Source organism: Strix uralensis, chromosome Z (genome assembly GCF_047716275.1).
Source record: "Strix uralensis isolate ZFMK-TIS-50842 chromosome Z, bStrUra1, whole genome shotgun sequence".
NCBI lineage: Eukaryota > Metazoa > Chordata > Aves > Strigiformes > Strigidae > Strix > Strix uralensis.
In genome coordinates, this window is record NC_134012.1 from 77,051,114 (window position 1) to 77,071,460 (window position 20,347).

Below are 20,347 nucleotides of genomic sequence, written 5' to 3' on the forward strand. Positions count from 1 at the left end.
TTCTAGATGCTGCTTCCTGGCTGAACTTATTTTCTCAAGATGAACCTATTTCTTGACATCCTGCATGAGATGTAAATAATTTTACTGGTGTAAATCTAGTGGGGGTGGATTTACAAAGGAATAATTAGACACCCAAATTCAATGGGTAATCAAGTAACTGGTCACAGAAGCAAGGTCACTCTACTCTAGTTTGTCTTTTAATCATCTCCATTTTTCAGCCTAGTAATTATGTTTTTCTGTTTCTGCCCTCTCTATGCTCAGATCTCACAGAATGAAGGAGAATATGCTCCAGGAGCTGTGGAGCTGGCTTCTCACTTACACATTTCATGTGAGAGGGGACTTAAATCTGGCAAAACAAAGTATGTTACAACCTCCCAGTTAAAAATCTCATTTTCTCTATTACTGTCTTGTCATTAACCCTGCAAGATGGAGTTTAGTAAGAACTCACTGTTAAATGCAGCATACTACACATGCTGGACATCTGATGTTCCTCTTCTAACACTAATACAGAAAACTTTCTTGGACTCCCCTCTTAGGATTTGTGTCAGTGAAAACAGATGGAAACAGAACTAAGTAAGACCAATGACCCTGGTGTGAAGATGATGAGAAAACTTCATTTGGGAAGTGACTACATGCGTAGCCATGCTAAAAAAGATGGAACTGTACTTGCTTGAAAACAAAGCTGAATTAGGCCATTCTGTGTAGAACTGAGCAGGTTAGAAAACTGCCATTCCAGACAAAACACCAGCAGTCGGGGATGTGTAAGTAAGAGCTGGGGAAAGAGCATGCTCCCTGCACACAACAGAATATACTCTGGCATGGGCAAGTAGTAACATGGATCAAGCCCTGGTGCTGATCCTTTAGCATCAGGATAACACCATGTCCTGGGGCATACAAGTTTCTAAATGCTGACATTGTGATGACTTTCAGGAAGCTCCTAAAAGCCCTCTAAAATAATTAGGCCTAACTCTGCTTGCAATTATGTTAAGTTCAGAGTTACTGCACCGACTTCAAGGCAGCTAATTCAGATTTCCATCTTTCTAGCTGGCCCATTATTTTCTGAAATGTTTCCAGTTGCATGAAATCATCTGTGCACGTCCTCCCGGGCTGCTGGAACCCTCTGTCCTCCCCAGCACCACACATGATGCAATGAGCCTCTGACGGAGGAGGAGAGCTGAGAAGCCCATGTAGGGAAGCAGATAATTTCCTTTTGAGCAATGGATGCAAAAATAGCAGCTAATAAAATGTCTTCAAACTGTGCTTTCAAACTGTGACAATTCAATACACACACCTACGAGGATGCCTTGACAAGCTGCTTGACTTCTCAGTAACTCTTTCTTGTTTTCTTTAGTGCAGCCTCCTCCAAATTCACCCACACAGGTATTCATCTCTGTAGTGACAGCTGAGACCTGCAGGTGTTTGCTGCTATTGCCCTTTCAGAATAGACAGACACTTGTTCCTCACTGTAAACATTTGTATGGTGGTGCTTGCCTGGCTAGTTACAGCCCAAATAATGATAAACCAGACTTTTTTTTTTTTTTTTTTTAGCCCCTTGCTGTCATGCATTAATTCTCTTTGCAAATAGGCATTTGGTACTGGAAATAGCTTAAGCAAGATCACTCTCTGGTGATTATTTTACTAGCACTATCTTTTAGCAAATGTGTCATATAACGAGTCACCAGAAAAATGTATCATGCAGTTGCCAGATATATAGCACTCTACAATATTAGGCTCACACATGAAGGAAGGACTATGCCTAGCAGGCAAGATGCTCTTTGCCATTTCACTATTCTAATACTAATGTTACTTCACTGTCTTCAAACTGCTATTCAGCTTTGCTAAGCAACAGTGGAGATCAGAATTGGGACTGTTTGCTGATGACTATAATACTCCCAAGTGTCAAAATGGTTTCTCAAAAGGGTTTTTGAACTTTTTATGTAAAGAGAAGGTCTGAAAGCTGGGTATTTTTAAAATTGGCCTGGAATAGCGAATTGTGTAACCCTTAGTTTTTCTGGGAGTCTTCCTGGGAGGCTAAGAAGTGTAATACTTCTCACTTCTTAACTGAAAGCGCATGGGAACTCTTATGTTTTAAATAGACATCCTTTCCCCAAAATACTCATTTAATGTTAACATTAAATAGAAGTGATCAAGAAACAAAACATTAAGAAACAAAGCTACAAAAATCTAGGAAAGTTCCTTTAAAATCTTTCTCACTCCTTGGCTGTTTACTTTTTGGTACCATGATTCTGTTTCTTTAGTTCTTTACTCACCAACAAATTAAACAAGACCTGCATTTTAATTTTTTAAAAAAAGCAGCCCCCAAAGAAGCTAAAAATAAAAGAAACAGTCTCTCTCAACCACTAGAGGTACAAAATGTGCCAGTATGAACTGCAAAGTCATTCACTGAGGGATTGAAACCAAAAACTTCAAAAACATGGGATGTTGTTTAGAAAGACTGGAAGATGAGAGTGGCCTAGGGCACTGTTTGACAATACAGGGACTGTGTGCCAATGACACAGGCTATAGGAGCCTAGGATGTACTCTGCAGCATGTTTTCACTACAGGCTGGGAAGTACCTCTGATCCAAGAATGGGCAAAATCTCAACTGGAAAATACCGCTTACAGTTCTAGTGATGTCTGTACCAGAAAGAGACACTGAAACTGCTGTTTCACACACTGAAAGTCATGGGAGAAGGCTACTATGAGGAGAAGAAAAATTAAGAACCTTTTTTCCTGACAGCGTGCCTTCTTTAACCCTCCAAAACAGCCTGGAGGAGACAAGAGTACTCTTTCTAAATAGACTTTGAGACTTGAAGGCTACGAAGGGAGGAGAATAATGTGATCAAGTAGGTGTACATTGGTCATGAGTTAATTCAGGTTGCTGATAAAAAAGAAAATTTGCAGCCATTAGGACAGCAAGCTTGTGGAGCAGTCTTCCAGGGGAAGCCCTAGCACAGGATCCTACTTATTTGCAACATCCACTTTGATGGAAGGGGCTGTGTGACACAACAGGAGTGTTCCAGGAGTTAGAAATTCAAGCTTCAGAGACACAAGACTGCTGCTATCTAATTTTGTGGTATCTGAGAGACATCTGAGAAGAAGCCTGTCAGTGTTTTGCAGGCTGCTCTGTATTCATTTATTTAACTAAATTCTTTCTTCGGGACTTGTGTTGGCTGCCTGCATTTTTGTTTCCCTTTTTGCTGTATGATCTGGCTCTGGGTCACCTTCAGTTCCTGCACTGCTCTGAGGTACTGAGGACAGGTGACAGGGCCAGATGTGCTCAGAGGTGCATCACCAAACCCCAGTAATGCCACAGGCTGCTGCAGCTAGCTCATGCACTCACAGCACTATACACTTTGCCAGTTCAGAAGGTAGTTCTCATTGAGACAGACTGATGGGGATTGATGTCACCTCCTGTTGTGTGGCAGGTGTGACTGACTTCCTAAGATCTCTCAGGAATTTTTGCCAAACATAATTTCTGTTTAAGGGCTTAGGACACTGTTGATACCCTTGAGATCTCCTCCTCTTTTCCCTTTAGCAGACTGGAATTTTTATGGGGTTTGGTGCCGTATACATAAGGGGCTAAAATGTTAATGAGTGCTGGGGCTTTTCATGTGGCTTGAGGAGGTCTTAGCTTCTTGTAGTTTCTCCTACCCTTAACACCTACTGCATGGCCTCCTGCAAGACTGAAAGGCTTGAGCTCAGTATGTTGCTTCTTCCAATCCTACATGCTTAAATAGCAAAACATAGTACAAAATATGCAGAAGATTTTAGAGAGAAACCAGGTCACTGGACTTTATACTGAAACACATCCTCTTGGGTTCTTCTGTCCTATCTGTGCCAGAAGTGGAGGAAACTAATTTGTGACTTACGAACCCCTCTGTCCCTTAGGGGCAAGTTGGGCCTAAAGGAAGATGAAAACCTCACTAACAGTCCCAGTCTTTTGACAGATCCTTGCGAAGTTTGTACAAGCAAATGAAAGGAGTGTTTATTTTCTCCACTGTTCCTTGTGCTGTTGCATAAAGGCAAGTAAGTTATACAATAGCTAAACAGGGATTGCACAACTGAGTTCCATAAATCTAAATCAGAAACACAGTTTCTATCCTGCACTGGACAAACATAAAAATGTGGAAGGCTGAAATTCTGGTCCTAATGAAGTTAATGGCAAAGCTCTTGCTTACTCCAGTGAGATCACAGTTTCATCCAAAATCTTGGGCTCAAGCCTGTAGCTGGCTGACCAAGCTGGATATTTAAAGCATATCCCTGTTAAGTTTTTCCAAGTACTGGGATAAGACGACCTTCCTTTTTTTTTTTTTTTTTTTTAGCTATTTGCTTATGACAAAAAAATGCAGAAAAGTATTTTAGGACCAAGTACTGAGCAACCACTTGCAAACCTGAACTGGAAGCTTAAGAGGGGCCAAATACACTATCTCTGAGTGCAAGAACAAATACTAGCAAAGTAGTTGTTCCCATGCTTCATTGTCAATACTTTAAGCCACTGAAAGCTGAGTCACAGTACTTGGGTATCAGAGGGAAAGATGGGAAACCCTGGCCTGTGGGGTTTTGGAGTCCAAACAACAAAAACCAGACATCAACAAAACAAATAAAAGCTCCTAATGAACCTGAGACCTAAGCTCTGCAAGTAAATAACTTTGTGAAACGATCCACTGTGCTACAAGGACTGCAGTGAAGCAGAGTGTCACTGAAGCTGTTTGGCACACAGACCAAACTAATTACTTGACAGTTGTTTTAGTTTGGCCTGGGGTGGACAGCAGTGCTGGGTAAGAAAAGCCACTGCAGTTTCTTCATGTCCCCGGGCTCATCTGGCCTGCCTGTTGAAAACTATTGCTGTTACACTGAATGCTAGCATGTACGCCAGGCCTCCCCCCACCCACAAGATTCCTGCCTGACGAAAAAAAAACAAAAGGAAAGAAGAATGGAGAAGAAAAAGGAAAGCTTGTGCAATCAGGACCATGCATCACATGTACTCCCAGCCCAAGGGTTATTTCTCGTCCCCTCTTCCCTGAAGCATCTCTTAACACACTGAGCTGATTCAATGTAGAATGTCATTAACCATCTAACAGTGAACAAGGACTGGGTATCACCCCTATCTTAGAGAAGTAAACTATAAATAATCATCTTGGGCAAATCTAACATTCTGACAGGGTGGTAGAATCCCACAAAAAATTATTCCAGTGTATTAATGAACACAAATTATGAACCATTTCTTGCAGAGCTCTTTGGAGATATGTAAATCCTTCCAACAAGCATCAGATAAAGCTGTCAAGGTTGGGGAAGAATGGCTTCTACGTATGTGATTAAGCCTGAGCAGTTACAAAGACTTAGCCTGCTAGAAACAATTAGGTATGGTAGGTCAGTGTCATCCCAGTGTTATCGCTGACAGTTTCATTACTTGGGCCTGTCATGGATATAATTCTCCAGGAAACCATCTCAGAAGTCATCATAGCCTTGACTGTTTCAGAACCAGCTTCTGACCTGCCCACATATGGCCCAAGCAGGGCAGGCCAAAACGTCACAGACTCAACTGTAACTGCCAACTTTTATCACTGTGAAATATGGTGGCAGGGCAGGCTGTGGCTCTGTCCTTCCTCTGCACCAGCTAGAAGAAAGCTGGAACATGAGGGGCCAGAGAAATGGTCCTTCTTGTTTTACTCAGTGTGCAGAACAAGCAACAATCCAACTTTAAGTTTCATACCCATCCATCATACTGCAAGATTACACCATCAATTTGGATGGAGCCATGTTATACAACTTCATTCAGCCCCTCTGGCACCTGTCTACTTCTTTCTCCCTTCATTCGCACTTGTGTCTTTTACTAACACCTCTCTACACTTACCTTTCCTGCCTTATTTTTCCCCTCTCACATCCGTGATTGCACCTTCTTCACCCTACTCCCTCTTTCTTCTCCTTTGTTATACCCTGGACGCCACAGGTCCTCCCTTGGCCTCAAACAAAGTGATGAAGATGAAGAAAAGAAGGAAAGAAGAAAGTGATTCTGTATAAGAGTCAGTGAGAAATGCAGTGTACCCCTTGAATGAGGTCCTTTGAGAGGTACCCAAGGACTATTCAGGTTACCCAGAATTTCCTTTGGTGAACAGCTGCTTTCTCCAGGTCATGGGTCTTCTTCTAAATTTGTGTTTCCTTAGGTAGCAGATTTGCTTGAGTGCTCACATGTAAGGCTCAAGGATTAAACATAGAGGTACACGAGCAGGTAAGATAATGCCAGAGTCAGTATACTATCACATGCCTGTGACAGGCCTCAGTTGTCTCCAGGAAGCCCATACCATTTACTTAGTTTCCATCAGTTTTTGCAGGTAGTTTTGCTAGAGCAGGGAGTTATTATTTTTTTCCAAAAATAAGCAGAGCATTTATTGTTCAAAAATGCTGCCCCTGGCTGTCAAGGCCTTTGCAAACACTTACTGTTAAGCATGGACATTCATTCTTAAGTGTAATGTCAAACATGGTAAACAAATCCAGTCTCACAGAAATACAAAACAGAGACATGCCTCCAGTCCCAACAAGTATTGCTCATGCAAAATCAAGAAACTCTGGCCTTTGGGGCTCACTGGTGCCCTCGCAAACACAGAAGCAGTGATTACCATTCTGTGTATTTTTCCAAGTTCTGAAGTGCAGTCATGCTTGTTTTACATTGATCAAATAGCTTGAAGTGCCAAGTTTCCAAAATAACAAAATATAAGAGGAATCTGTCTCATATGTTTACTAAGTACTAGGTTTGCCTTTTGAAAGAAAAGACAAAGAAGAGAGGAGACTGTTACTTCTCAGCTGCTAAGTGAAACAACACTCAACAGTAATTCTGTGCAGCTTCCTCTGCCCTCTCCAGCCTCAGCCAGATGTAGAGACAATCTTGTTCCAGGCATCCCATAAACACTGACTGAGGTGACACTCTCCTTTATGGACACAGCAGCCCAAATTGGGTGGCTAAGGAAGAAGCCTTCATTTTATCTATAAGGAATTCAGTGGCAACAAGTCGTGTGAGAGGCAGATAGAGAAAATGTGCTTAAAGATGCTGAGTGCCTTATTTTACGGGATAAACTCTAGGGTTTATAAACTAACAGCTTAGCCACGAATTGCTTTCCCCAAGCCACCAATGACTGATGGCTTCAGTTCCAATCATGAAATTACCAACACAGTAGCAAACAACAAACTGTCATCTACACTACTTGCCATATAGTATAAAGAAAACATCAACAACAGTAATTAATGTACACACTCCTGTTTATCCTAGCGATGCTAGAAGCCCTTTGCAAACTTCAGAGATCATTTTATGGCAACCAAGCTCAGGGAAAACGGCCTGGGCCAGAATGAACAAGGGAGATGGGCTACTCTTACTCACCACAAACCAACTCTTCAACTATAAGCAGCAGGACTAAAGACCTAGTGTAAGGCAGGAAAAACTTACTGACAGCCTTTCAGGTGTGGCATATGTAACAGTTCCTCACCTAGTCTCTTCCTGAGTAAAGCAAACTGGTCCAGTGCTGCTGTCCAGTACTTACACCTCCTCTAGCAAATGGAAACATTATACAATACCTGAAAGTTACAATTTCCTTTTGTCTTAGCAATATATAAGAACGTACTTTAGTAACTTCAAAGTGTTGGCCCAAATTTGATTACCCACTCTTCCTTTTTATCTGCTGCTGCTTCTTCTTCACTAAAGCCAAGCAAACATGCAAAATTTCTGCCCAGAGAAAAAGACTTTTCTGTGATTTATTATTAGAATATAAAGCCAACATATCTAAACAACAGGACATGCCAATCTTACTCTGATTAACTCTCTCCAAATTTACCAAAACTTTGTAACTCAAAACCAGGGTCTCCATATGCCAGCCTCTAAATTACCTGGCAGACAGATGGTCAAGTGTAAAAGCAGAATCAGTCACATCAATGTGGTAAGATGACCGAACAAGACCTAGGTTATTACCAATTACAGCAGTTCACTTACCCTATAGTAGTCTGTGCTGTACACATCTCTAGACATCCCAAAATCCCCAATCTTCACAAGTAGGTTCTCACCAACCAGACAATTCCGGGTAGCAAGATCCCGATGCACGAAGTGCTGTGATGCCAGGTAAACCATACCAGCTGCAATCTGCTGGGCAATGTGAAGCATCTGGGATTGGGTCAGCTCAGCAGGACGGTTGCCTTCTGCCATCAGTACTGCATCTGGTCCGTGTGCCCTGCACCAAAGTACAAGCTGATTAAGTGACAGGCCACTTGTAAACTGGAGAGGTGAAAGGCGTTAGTGAGCCTAAAACCACGCAACTGACTTGCTCAAATATAATAACAAAAAGGGCTACAAATTCATTGGTGCAAAAGGGGAAAATTTGTATCTTGGCTTCTTCCAATTTGTCATCACTTTGTGTGTTTTTTGTCAAGTAGTGTGAAGAGCATTACACAACAGATGATATATTTCTCATGGAAATAAGGCATATGAGTTCATAACAATAGCCTTCTGTCTGAAACCACCACCTTTTTCCTGTTCCATTATACTAATCTTTTCTGGACAAAGGCTGGCAAATGTAGCTGTTTGGTAACTGAGGAAAACCTTTATCACTCTAGAAGAGTGAAAGGCAATAGAGTGAAAGGCTATTAAGTGACATGTATAACAACACTTTTCCTATGACTGGCATTCCTTGATTTGTACAGGGAGACAGGCCATTGACCCTTCCATCATTTCTTAAAGAAGATAAAGCTAACTTCCTTCCGAGATGCCATCTGAGAAACAAGGGAAGCAATTTTAGATTTGCACTTCTAATTTCCTATCCAAATGCACAGCAGGAAACCATTTTTGCTTGTTGCATCATCAATGGTGAGTCCTGCCTGAGATGGGAATTTTTGACAATAGGAATAAGACTCAAAACACTATTTGGAACAATGAAACAGCTTCAGAAATACGAGCTTCAAGTCCAAGCAAGTCCCTAAGATGCAATAATCAATGGATTAATGAAAAACTTGTATACGCTGCAGCAGAAGGAGAGCCATTGTGCATTTGGAAAGCCCAGCGAAGTACTAGAACACATATGCTTCACCCATCTTAACTATGTTAGCTCTGGTATATGTGTAACAACCTAGTATCTTGAAGATACAAACATGCCTACACACAACATTTTATAGTAAGCATTACTAGCTAATCCTTAGCCAATTAATGAGGTCATCTGGCAATCATTCCTCAGTTGATACACCTTATAATATTCTGAATATCCCTTTCCAACCATTCCATTATTCTGCATTTTCAGGAGACTTTTTTATTCCATTCCTGCAGACTATTCTTTCTAAGAGACCACCTCTCCTCTTTCCTCCTCAATTTTTTTTTTAAATACTCTAAAACTGATTTTTATTTTCTCTTGAAAGTCCTTCCTTCCTACAAAGAGGGGTTTCAGAGAATCACCTTCCTAATCCATAGAGGTGAGGCCTTAATTTGTCCCTAGGGGAAGGGCACAGGAGTTTGGAAAAGGGCTGCAAATTAATCAAAGTCTGTGAGATCAAATCTCACACTACCTATTAGAATTATGATATTAAAATTGCCCCAAGGGAAGAACTTCATAAGCAAAGTGACAGATGTGAGAAAGAAATGAAGGAGGGTGTGTAGCATTGCTGGGACTGCATCTGGTACCAGGCAAAGAAGCTCTCTGCCACAGGGTACATACAGGCAGCCATTCAACTGGTCTGGGTTGAGGGGGAATCAATTGGAGGATATGAAATCTCCAACAAAGACTCACAGGCAAATTCCTGTTGACAAGCACTGTATCTTTTCATTGCATGGATTTTTTAAATGACTGCTCTTAGTCATGAAGCTCTGAGTTGCTAAATTAGAGAACTTCATCTTTCACTAGCTTCCTTAAGGACATGGCCTGTATCTAATGAAACTTTTGGATTACTCTTAACACTCTATCCACTTTGCTTGTCCTCTTGGTGCTGGCTGTAAACGAGGTGCTCCTCAGCATGTGCAACAGCCAGGAACATTGACAGAGATTTCCTTGGATCCACATCAGCCTCTACTAGCCAGAATAAGCACAGGGCAGGGATGACTTTGAGGCTTTAGTCCTAGGTCTGCAATAGCCTTTGGCTGCAGGCAGAAGGCAAGGCTCATTTGGGTTAAATTTCGGATTCATTTTTCCCCGACAGCCTTTGGTGGCGCTGCAGGGTAAGAAATACCGGCTCAGAAACACAGCCTGCTTACAGCCTCTGATCTGCAGCACAAGCTGCAGTAAACGTGAGAGGAATGACAAATTGGAGCTAAGGTTTAACAGCTTGTCCTAGCACAATCATTTTATGTTCTAAAGACAAAGACTGATTAATTAAACAAAGAGAAGACCTAAAGTAGGAAATATGCTGTCTGCTAAACTACTTTTCTGTACAATAATTCAAAATCAGAGTTACGAGTTAAGAAAAGGCCAATCAAAAAGAATCAGAGAATAAGGATTTCTTGGGAAATAGAAATTATTTCTTATTAGCTGCAAATCTGGCTTCTTCTAATGGAAATTCAGTGTTCTGAAAAAGTACTGGGATGGCATCTTAGGAAACTGCAGTTCTCTCCTGATTCATGGCAGAGGTCCAAGGAGGCCAATGTAAGTGCCCTGACATGGCTCTGACAATATACTTGCCAGAGACACAATCAGTCTGGGAAAAGTAGTAGTGTTTGCTCTGTATCCTCAGTTCACGTCCAGGTCTCCCTGCCCAACCTGGCAGCCCTGGCAAAAAGGGAGGATGCTAGTTGATGTCATTTGCTTTTGTGGTGTGGCTATTTGTTCAGCGGAGATTAGAAAGACAGCAAACTCATTTCACATAGGCTATCAAAACTGCATAAATGGCAACACTAGCAGTCACTAGCCATTTCAGTCAAATAGAAAATCTGAACCCATTTAAAGGGACATCAGTTTTGCTTGCTTTACAGATTTGCCACAGATATCTTTCCAAAATGGCGGTACCCCTAGTTATGTTTAGCAGGAGAGATCTCACTACATTGAAATGTCTTTGTGATATCCTTTGATGAAAATGACCATAGAAGACCTTGAAAGAACAGTCCCTTACGCAAATGTTTTTGGTTTTTTTACATAGGAGAAAAAGCTGTCTCTTAACTGCTTATTTTTATGTCAACGAGTACATGCTAGTGGAAATGGCATATACACAAGGCCACTGTTCATAGCTTCCTGGTTCATGAGTTTTATTGTGAACCTTAGGTACCATCTATCTATTTATGACTGCTTTACTGCCAAATTTCAATTTCCGATGCACATTTCTGAACAGCTTTATGAAATACAGCCCTAATCCAGAACCCAAGATGTGGCATTTTCCATTGCACTGAAGTTTCCATGCCTTACAGTTTTCTTGCTTCAGATTACTGTCAGTCTTCCCAAAACACTGAGAGGAGGGAAGAGGAAAGGGGTTAGATCTCAAAAGCTCTTAGACGCCTACAGAGAGTGATAGGTGTTGAGTGGGATCTTCCCAAGCAATACCAGAAAGCCTACAAGAAAATGATTCCTACTGTAAGACTTAACCAAACATTTCAGAATACACTGAAATATTGGAAACAATATTTCTTTGGTTCCCATTCCTGTGGTGCAAAGCATGAGGCTTGACTTAATGCTACTTCCAAATAGGCAAAGAAACAATGAGCCTCACATCCCAGTACAGAACACAAGAGTTGCACAGATTTGCACTTTTAGGTGTTGGCATTTTCCAGTGGTAGTAGTTAATTTGACATTAAGTACCAGTAACACCTACCTTGTCTGCCCACTTCTGGCTCAGCAGTAAAATATGTGCTCGTGGATTTACCTGAGGAATTTGTTAAGATCTCCGTGCTTCATATACTCAAAGACCATGATGAGTGGATCACCCTCGACACAGACGCCATAGAACTTGACAATATGCTCATGTTGCAGGTTAGTTAGCAGCTCTGCCTCACGATGGAAGTCCTTGCGGGCATTGTCACTGGCATCCTTCAGTGTCTGGTATAGAAAACAAAAATGTAAGGAAGGGAAGATGTTTGCAGAAGATAGTGAACATGTGGGATGGCAATGTATGGGTAAGATAAGGACACTCTACTGCATAAAGGATGAAGGAAGTACTTCCTTAATAACTCTTTTCAAAATGCAGATGTGATGTTTAAGTGCAATTAAATAATGGCAGTACAATGTTCATTCTCCTGCCACATGCCATCCCAAACAACGATTTGTCTTGTAAGAGGATGTAGGAATTCTCTTGATCTTACTGTGCTAAGTGTTTTCCAAACAAGAACAAATAAACTGATCTCATCCAAAAAGTATACTGGTACACAGCTGGTTCATATCTTTTAGCATTTAACTCAGGCAAATCCTAGTATTCTGTTGGTATTTACCTTTCTTGTAAATTCTTTAAAATAAAACTCTGCTTGCTTAAAATACTTAGTGGGAACATAGACGCATTCTTTACCTATTAATAATGTTGCTGTTGCTGATGTTGGCCCCTATGGTGTGCTATACATTAGGTAGATCTATGCATGGGTACGTCCCTGGACCAGAACATACAACCTGAGACTTCAGCCAGAGATTATGAAATTCATGCCTAAGATTATGTACAAGTAACTGGAGGATCAAGCCTGAATTGATAGACAGAGAAGAAGCACATACAGATCAGAATTCTGGGGTGTCAATTTTTCTCACCCCCTTTTATTTATACAGTTCTAAATCCTTGCATATTTTCATTCTGAAGGAAATATAACAACACTGGATCAAATAGAAGGCTTAACTGTATAATGAAATACTGCTAATTTAACTGCCACACAGGTAGTTTCAGATCTCTTCTTAAGAGATACACTTCCTGAGCAAGAAAACACCTTCATGCACCAAAAAATAAGAAAATTCTGACACCAGTTAAATGAGGAATAATTATAATTTATAATAAACCACTACTATGCTCTATCTTCAAAAGGTACAGTGGATGCACTATACTAAGTCAAACAGTATTTTTAAAACAATAAGAGAAAGACATCAGGTTACCAATGTTCACAAATTATTATTCATGGAAACTTATGTCTGGGCTCTATAACTCTGGACTTTAACTACACCTAGACTTAATGCAAAGCAAGATACAACACAAAAGTAGTGGCATTATCTTAGCTAAAGATGCTTTTTCTTGGCCATCTAATCACTTTATTTTCTACCTTGAATTCATATACAGAGCATGGGACCAACCACACTCATCAGAACACACAGAGAACAAGCTCATACTGCGGAATGATTTGGCCAACAAACCCATGTTTTAGCTGCAGTAGTCACGGTTTGTTGAAGTTTTTTCTTTAACAAAGACAATTCTGTCCACTTTTCTAGTATTATACATATGTATGTGTGAAGAAGTGACTAAAAAGATGACTGTCGGAGAAAACACGTGCTTTACTTGTGAATCACAGAATCATCTAGGTTGAAAAAGACCTTGAAGATAATCTAGTCCAACCATTAACCTCACACTGACAGTTCCCAACTACACCATATCCCTCAGCGCTATGTCAACCCAACTCTTAAACACCAACAATCCCCTTGTCTAGATCATCAATAAAGATGTTAAACAGGAGTGGCCCCAAAACTGAGCCCTGGGGGAACACCACTCCGGCCATCTGGATTTAACTCCATTCACCACAATCTTTGGGCCCAGCCATTCAGCCAGTTTTTCACCCAGCGAAGCGTGTGCCCATCCAAGCCGCAAGCAGCCAGTTTTGCCAGGAGAATGGTGTGGGAAATGGTGTCAAAGGCCTTACTAAAGTCAAGGTAGACAACATCCACAGCCCTTCCCTCATCCAATAAGCAGGTCACCCTGTCGTAGAAGGAGATCATGTTTGTCAAGCAGGACCTGTCTTTCATAAACCCATGCTGACTGGGCCTGATCATCTGGTTGTCCCGCATGTGTTGTATGATGGTACTCAGGATGAGCTGCTCCATCTGCTTCCCGGGCACCGAAGTCAAGCTGACAGGCCTGTAATTTCCCAGATCATTCTTCCGACCCTTCTTATAGATGGGCGTCACATTGGCCGGTTTCTAATCTGTCGGGACCTCCCCGGTCAGCCAGGACTGCTGGTAAATGATGGAAAGCGGCTTGGCGAGCACCCCAGCCAGCTCCTTCAGCACCCTTGGGTGTATCCCATCCAGTCCCATAGACTTGTGTATGTCTATGTGATGCAGTAGGTCACTGACCATCTCCTCCTGGATTGCGGGGGAATCGTTCTCCCAGTCTCTGTTTTCTGGCTGGGGAGGCTGGATTCCCTCAGTACAACTAGTCTTGTTATTAAAGACTGAGGCAAAGAAGGCATTAAGCACCTCAGCCTTTTCCTCATCACCCGTTACCATGTTTCCTCCTGCATCTAGCAAGGGATGGAGGCTCTCCCCGGTCTTTCTTTTGCTGTTGACATACTTATAGAAACATTTCTTGTTGTCCCTGATTGCTGAAGCCAGATTAATTTCTAGCTGGGCTTTCGACCTCCTGATTTCCACCCTGCATAGCCTCATTGTAATCCTTGTGAGTGGCTAGCCCCTTCTTCCAAAGGCCGTAAACTCTCCTTTTTATCCTGAGTCGCAGCCAAAGCTCCCTGTTCAGCCAGGGTGGTCTTCTCTGCCGCCGACTTCTCTTACAGCACCTGGGGACAACCTGCTCCGTGCCATTAAGACTTCCTTCTTAAAGAGTGTCCAGCCTTCCTGGACCTCTATACCCTTCAGGACCACCTCCCAAGGGATTCTGTCAAGCAGGTGCCTAAACAAGTCAAAGTCAGCCCTCTGGAAGTCCAGGACGTCAATTCTGCTGTCCCTTCTCCTGGCTGCTCTAAGAATAGAGAACTCTCTTATTTCATGATCTCTGTGCCCTAGTTGGCCTCCAGCCACCACATCATCCACCAGTCCTTCTCTGTTCACAAAGAGGAAGTCCAGCAGGGCACCTTCTCTGGTCAGTTCCCTCACCAGCTGTGTCAGGAAGTTATCTCCCACACATTCCAGGAATCTCCGGGACTGGTCCCGCTCTGCTGTGTTGTATTTCCACAGATGTCTGGGAAGTTAAAGTATCCCACAAGAACAAGGGCAAGCAATCGTAAGACTTCTCCTAAGTGCCTGTAGAATATTTCATCCACCTCTCTGTCCTGGTTGGGTGGCCTACAGTAGAGTCCTACTACATCTGCCCTGTTGGCCTTCCCCCCGATTCTAACGCAAAGACACTCCACCCTGTCTTCACTACACTTGTGCTCAAAGCAATCATAACAGTCCCTAACATACAACGCCACTCCACACCTCTCCTTCCTTGTCTATCCCTCCTAAAGAGCTTGTAGCCATCAACTGGCACACTCCAGTCATGGGAGACATCCCACCATGTTTCTGTGATAGCCACTACATCATAATTTTCCTGTTTCATCATGGCTTCAAGCTCCTCCTGTTTGTTACCCATGCTGTGTGCGTTGGTATACACACACTTCAGATGGGCTGATGTTCCCAGCACCTTTTCACATTTAGAGGTCCTAAGTCTGGCTTGAGCTTTCACAGGTGTTACTACAGTTACTGATCCATCAATATCCCTTGCATCTTTGTTGTGCTGCATGTCTCCATCCCTTGCCTCCACTGAGATGGCAGGGCGAGGGTCGTTGCTGGCACAACAGCCCACAACCTCTGGTAATCTACCCTGGGGCTTACGTCTGGGAGTTTCAGTTTTGTCCCCCTCCCCCTTCAAATCTAGTTTAAAGCTCTCTCAATGAGCCCAGCTAACTCCTGCCCCAAGATCCTTTTCCCCCTCTGGGACAGGTGCATCCCATCTAATGACAAAAGATCTGGCGTCCTGTAATCTAACCCATGATTGAAAAATCCAAAGCCCTGCTGGTAGCACCAGTCTCGGAGCCACAAGTTCATCTGTAATCCCTGCAACTGAAGGGATGGACGAGAACACAATTTGTGCCCCCAACCCTTAACCAGTTTCCCCAAGGCCCTGAAATCTCTCTTCACTGATTTAGGCCTTCTCCTGGTAATATCATCGTTACCTACCTGACAAACCAAGAGAGGATAGTAGTCCTTGGGTCTCACTAGAGTGGGGAGTTTTGCCGTGAGGTCCTTCACCCGGGCCCCAGGGAGGCAGCAGACTTCCCTATGAAGCGGTTCTGGTCTGCATATTGGGCCTTCGACACCCCTCAGAATGGAGTCACCCAGTACAATGACTCTTCTGAGGTTCTTTTTAGAGCTGGTTTTAATACCTGGTCTAGAGTGACCCGGCCTTGGTGGACCTTGGTCTTCCTCCCTGTTTGACTCATTTTCTTCATCCTTCTCTGCTTCATTCACAAGTTCCAGGGCCCCGTATCTGTTGTGAAGGGACACCATGAAAGGTGAGGGAGGTCGGGAGATGATTTTCCTGCCTCCCTGAGCAGGGACCTGTTTCCAATCTCCCCATCTCTTAGGTCCCCTCCTTCTGCCTGGTGATTGCCTGCCTATTTTGGAGCCTCCATTTGCTCCTGTTGCTTCAGGGGTGCTAAGGTGCTACTCCACCAATCTATTTCCCTTTCACACTCCCTAATACATCTTAATCTTTCAACCTCTTCTCTGAGTTCCGCCACCAGGCTGAGCAGGTCAACCAGCTGATCGCAGCGCACACGGGTGCTGTCACTGCTGCCCTCCGGCAGGACTGACGGGCTCAGGCACTCCCTGCAGCCCGGGACCCGGACCGCTGCATGTTTGCCTGGCAGCTCCGTCTGGGTCGCCACGTTCTTTCTGGTGGTGGTTTTGATGTGAGTGGAGACCATGGTTCAGTCTACTCGTGGAGGACGGTAAGATGACAACTATTTCAGATGAGCTCTAGAGCCAGGAGAGGGACTGTGCCCTCTCCACTCACCCTGCCTGCGCCAACTGCCGCGCCACGCCCAGTTCGCCAGCCCTGTTCACCACGGCCCTGGAGGCTGCTCTTGTACATGAGGGCGTTGGGCATCATCACTCCAGTCTCCGCCCGCCCTGAGTCCCCGCTGCCCTCAGTCACAGCGTGCTCTTCCCGCTCAGGGGGAAGGCGACCTGAGGCTCTCCCTCTTCCCTGGGCTTCTGCCTTATCGGTTGTGGTTTTGCAATGGGTTTTTGATGCTTTCAGAAGGGTCCCCCGATGCTATCCTCCTCTTTGGAGACCCTCTCCTCAGCAACAGAGGACAGGTTTTGAAAAATTAACAGCTACCGTAATAAGGTTCAGGCAGGGGCAGAAGGAGCAAAGCAGACTGGATAGCCATCTACCAAGTCCGGGGGCTTTTTCCTGTGGATTTCAGGCTCTGTGGATCCTAGAGGCAATAGAAATCACTCATGCCACAGATGTCACTTCCCTGAGGGACTCACATATGAATCTCATGTGTCTTCAGGCCCAGAACCCTTCTTCCACAAGTTTTACCAATAACAATGCAACAAGTATACTGCATCATCAAAGCTTCACAAGCTATATTAGTATACACAGTTATACCATCTAAGGTAGATATCAAATTGGCTTCCCACTACAGTCCCCACACAATCACATCTGAATCAAATGAGGACTGAAATTGAAATGTCTTCCAAAGCTTCTGGGCTCTGGGATAATGCTTTAACATGATACACACACCAACCCACAGTCCAATCTATGCTATATAACGAAATCACTGGGAACAATTCTGTTGTCACTTGAGTTTCCTCTGGTGGTTTCATGTATAAAGCAATTGAACTGTAATTCTTCTCAACAACAGAATTAGAAAAACAATTCATATAAAAACCATTTTTAAATAATAGCAACTCACAAAAAAAAATTGACAGGGAAAAGCACAGGCTGATATTCTTTTCAGCAGGTTCCTTCCCTGGAAAGACAGTGAAAATGCTGACAGCTCTGCCCTCTGAGGATGGCATATTGTATATTTCAGAAGACGCTTTTTCTCTCACAGAAACAGAAAAATTACCATATGACAGAGCAGTTGCCATGGCAATTGCACATTTTCTGTCAAACAGCAAAATGCAGAAAGGTCTAAAACCCAGCTAAAACTCAGGCAGGATTTCTACTACCAAGGGGAGACTTGAATTTCTGTCACCCACCATTGCAAAACCCCCTTTTTATTGTTTCATGCAGTGCACAGAATAGACCCAATACATGAGAGGCAGCTGACAGTCAGGCAAGGAGGAGACTGAAATGTGAAAAAAATAGTAAGTACATAGAATTTACATAGAAATGATATTGACTAATGTATTTAGCTTGTTCTCAGTGCAAGAGAAAAAATAAAACCAAAATAAAAATGTAAGAGCACAAAGAGAGAAAAAGACATATTCATTATTATTATAATTACTGACAAGTATGACAAAACTCTGTATATAAAGCACTCTCACCAACCGATACGAGTTTTTCCCAAGTAGGAACCGAGATACAACCACATGTACTTTCCAACCACTCAGGCCAGCAGCTAAGGAAGAGGGATATGCTCCCTTGGGCAACAGAAGGACCTCCCGGCTGTTACAGAACCTCCACATCTGCTGAGTTCATCCTTGTGACATTCGGACTGCCAACCCATACTTATTCTCCTCCACAGAGTCCTTGCCCAGGTACCCACATACCATCTGGTCTCTGCAGATCTGTGCTCTGTAGCAAGTGCAAAATACCAGCTCCTTAGCCCACCCCAACACCACAGAGATGCATTTATGGGTGAGTCAGAGCAAATGCAGGGGTATATGGCTTTCGCCGGCATTACATTCAGGGTAACGAAACTCTCACAACAGTTGTCCTTTATACTGTTTCAGCTTTCCCCTATGAAATCCTTATTACTGTTCCTCATCACCATACAAAAGCTGAGTGGAATATTTCCTCAAGAAGTGACGGGGTGGGTTTGACCCTTCTCTGAACTGAAGACCCAAAGGACTGGAAACCTCTGGTTTTCCTCTTCAGGTGTCGTGGAAACGTTCTTCACCTCATGAACACACCAGTCTGCTAGCTGAGCACAACCCAGGAGCAGCACAGGGTGAATCCCCCTCCAACCTCTCAGGGGAGACAGAGGCAGCTGCTAAGCTGTGCCCTAACAGTCATCCTCACCTCCAGCTGGGTTAAACTAGTGCAAGATCCTGGGGATCCAAGCCTATGAGGAGACAGTACTGATCCAGGCCTGAACAATCACTGCGGCATAGCAAAATGGCCTGCAAGGAAATGATAACTTCTCCTTCCTCCATGTTCTGTTCTCTGAAAGTGCCTGCAGCAAATGGTGTAGTGATGTGATGAGCAAACTCACCTGGGGAGAAGGCTAGTACAATGCCCATGCATCCAGCTTAACCTGTGGTTAAACTCACAGGGTTTGACCCACAGAAAGCATTTCCAAACACTCCATGCTCCCCACAAAAAGCCTGATGGTCAAAACAAATTTAAACAGATTGTCTTTCTCCTCTTCCAAGGACCAAAAGCTCAAGCACTTTGGACTGTTTATCCTAAGTCTGAATTTGTATCTTTCAGATTTTTCTGGGCCTCTTAGCTCCTAAATAATTTGCTGCAGTAACGTCATTTTGGATACTGGCCGGCCGAAAAGGAGAAGGATGCGTGTTGAGTCAGACCGCATGATGTTCAGGGCCAGGCACGAGTCCCGCAGTTGCCCAGCAACCAGCAGGCACAGGCAGCTGGCAGGGACCACCAGCCATCCTGATCCACCCTGTGCAGGTAAGACTATGCCTCCTCACTGCCAAAATCCCCCTGGCACCACCTTATTCCTCACCAAGTCCATATTCCCACTGGGCTCATCAAGACAGGTGTGTTGTGGTTTTGCCCATGGGGGTGAAGCTCTCTAAAGCCCTTGCTGTGTGCCAGGAGGAGCTGCTCTCTGCTGCTGGCATCCAGGTCTGCTCCTCTAAGACTAAATAAAAAAGTCACACATTTTCACTGCCAAACCCTGTCCCCAGTGGTGGGGTCTAGACACAGTCCTCCAGCTACCTCTCTGCACATCAGTGAAGTCCCATTGCTTGACCTCCACTGTGACTGGAGCATACCTGTGAACTACAGTTGGTACCACGCTGAAAGAGAGAAGCACCAGGCAATTAACCTCTCAGTTATAAGGGGATTCAATCCAATGACATAGTTTGCCAAAAAATTCGCTCTTTGACAGCAGTCAGAGTCACATCTTCAAGAGCCAGTACGAGAAACATAAAATGGGCATAATCTGTCCTTGGAGGTAATTCCACTGCTGACTGCAAGATTCTTATTAAGGACACTACAATGAGTGGATTTGGTAAAAAAAAGAATAGTATGACAACTGTTCCAGAAAACTGATAGATTTGTCATCTAAACCCATGGAGACATCTCTCCCTTTAAAGGCTGAATGCTTTTCCTGTGAATTACACTGAGAAAGAGC

General features: G+C 43.5%; 1 protein-coding gene across 2 annotated transcripts in view; it reads right to left on the reverse strand.

The window, feature by feature from the left end:
* Nucleotides 1–20,347, reverse strand: part of NTRK2 (neurotrophic receptor tyrosine kinase 2) — a 209,081-nt gene that overhangs the window by 36,061 nt on the left and 152,673 nt on the right. For both annotated transcript variants that reach the window (XM_074855443.1, XM_074855448.1), the window contains 2 exons: nucleotides 11,815–11,987; nucleotides 7,982–8,216 (listed from right to left, as the gene is read on the reverse strand). In XM_074855443.1, coding sequence (XP_074711544.1) covers nucleotides 7,982–8,216; nucleotides 11,815–11,987 — 408 coding nt within the window. The remainder of the gene's footprint in view (nucleotides 1–7,981; nucleotides 8,217–11,814; nucleotides 11,988–20,347) is intronic.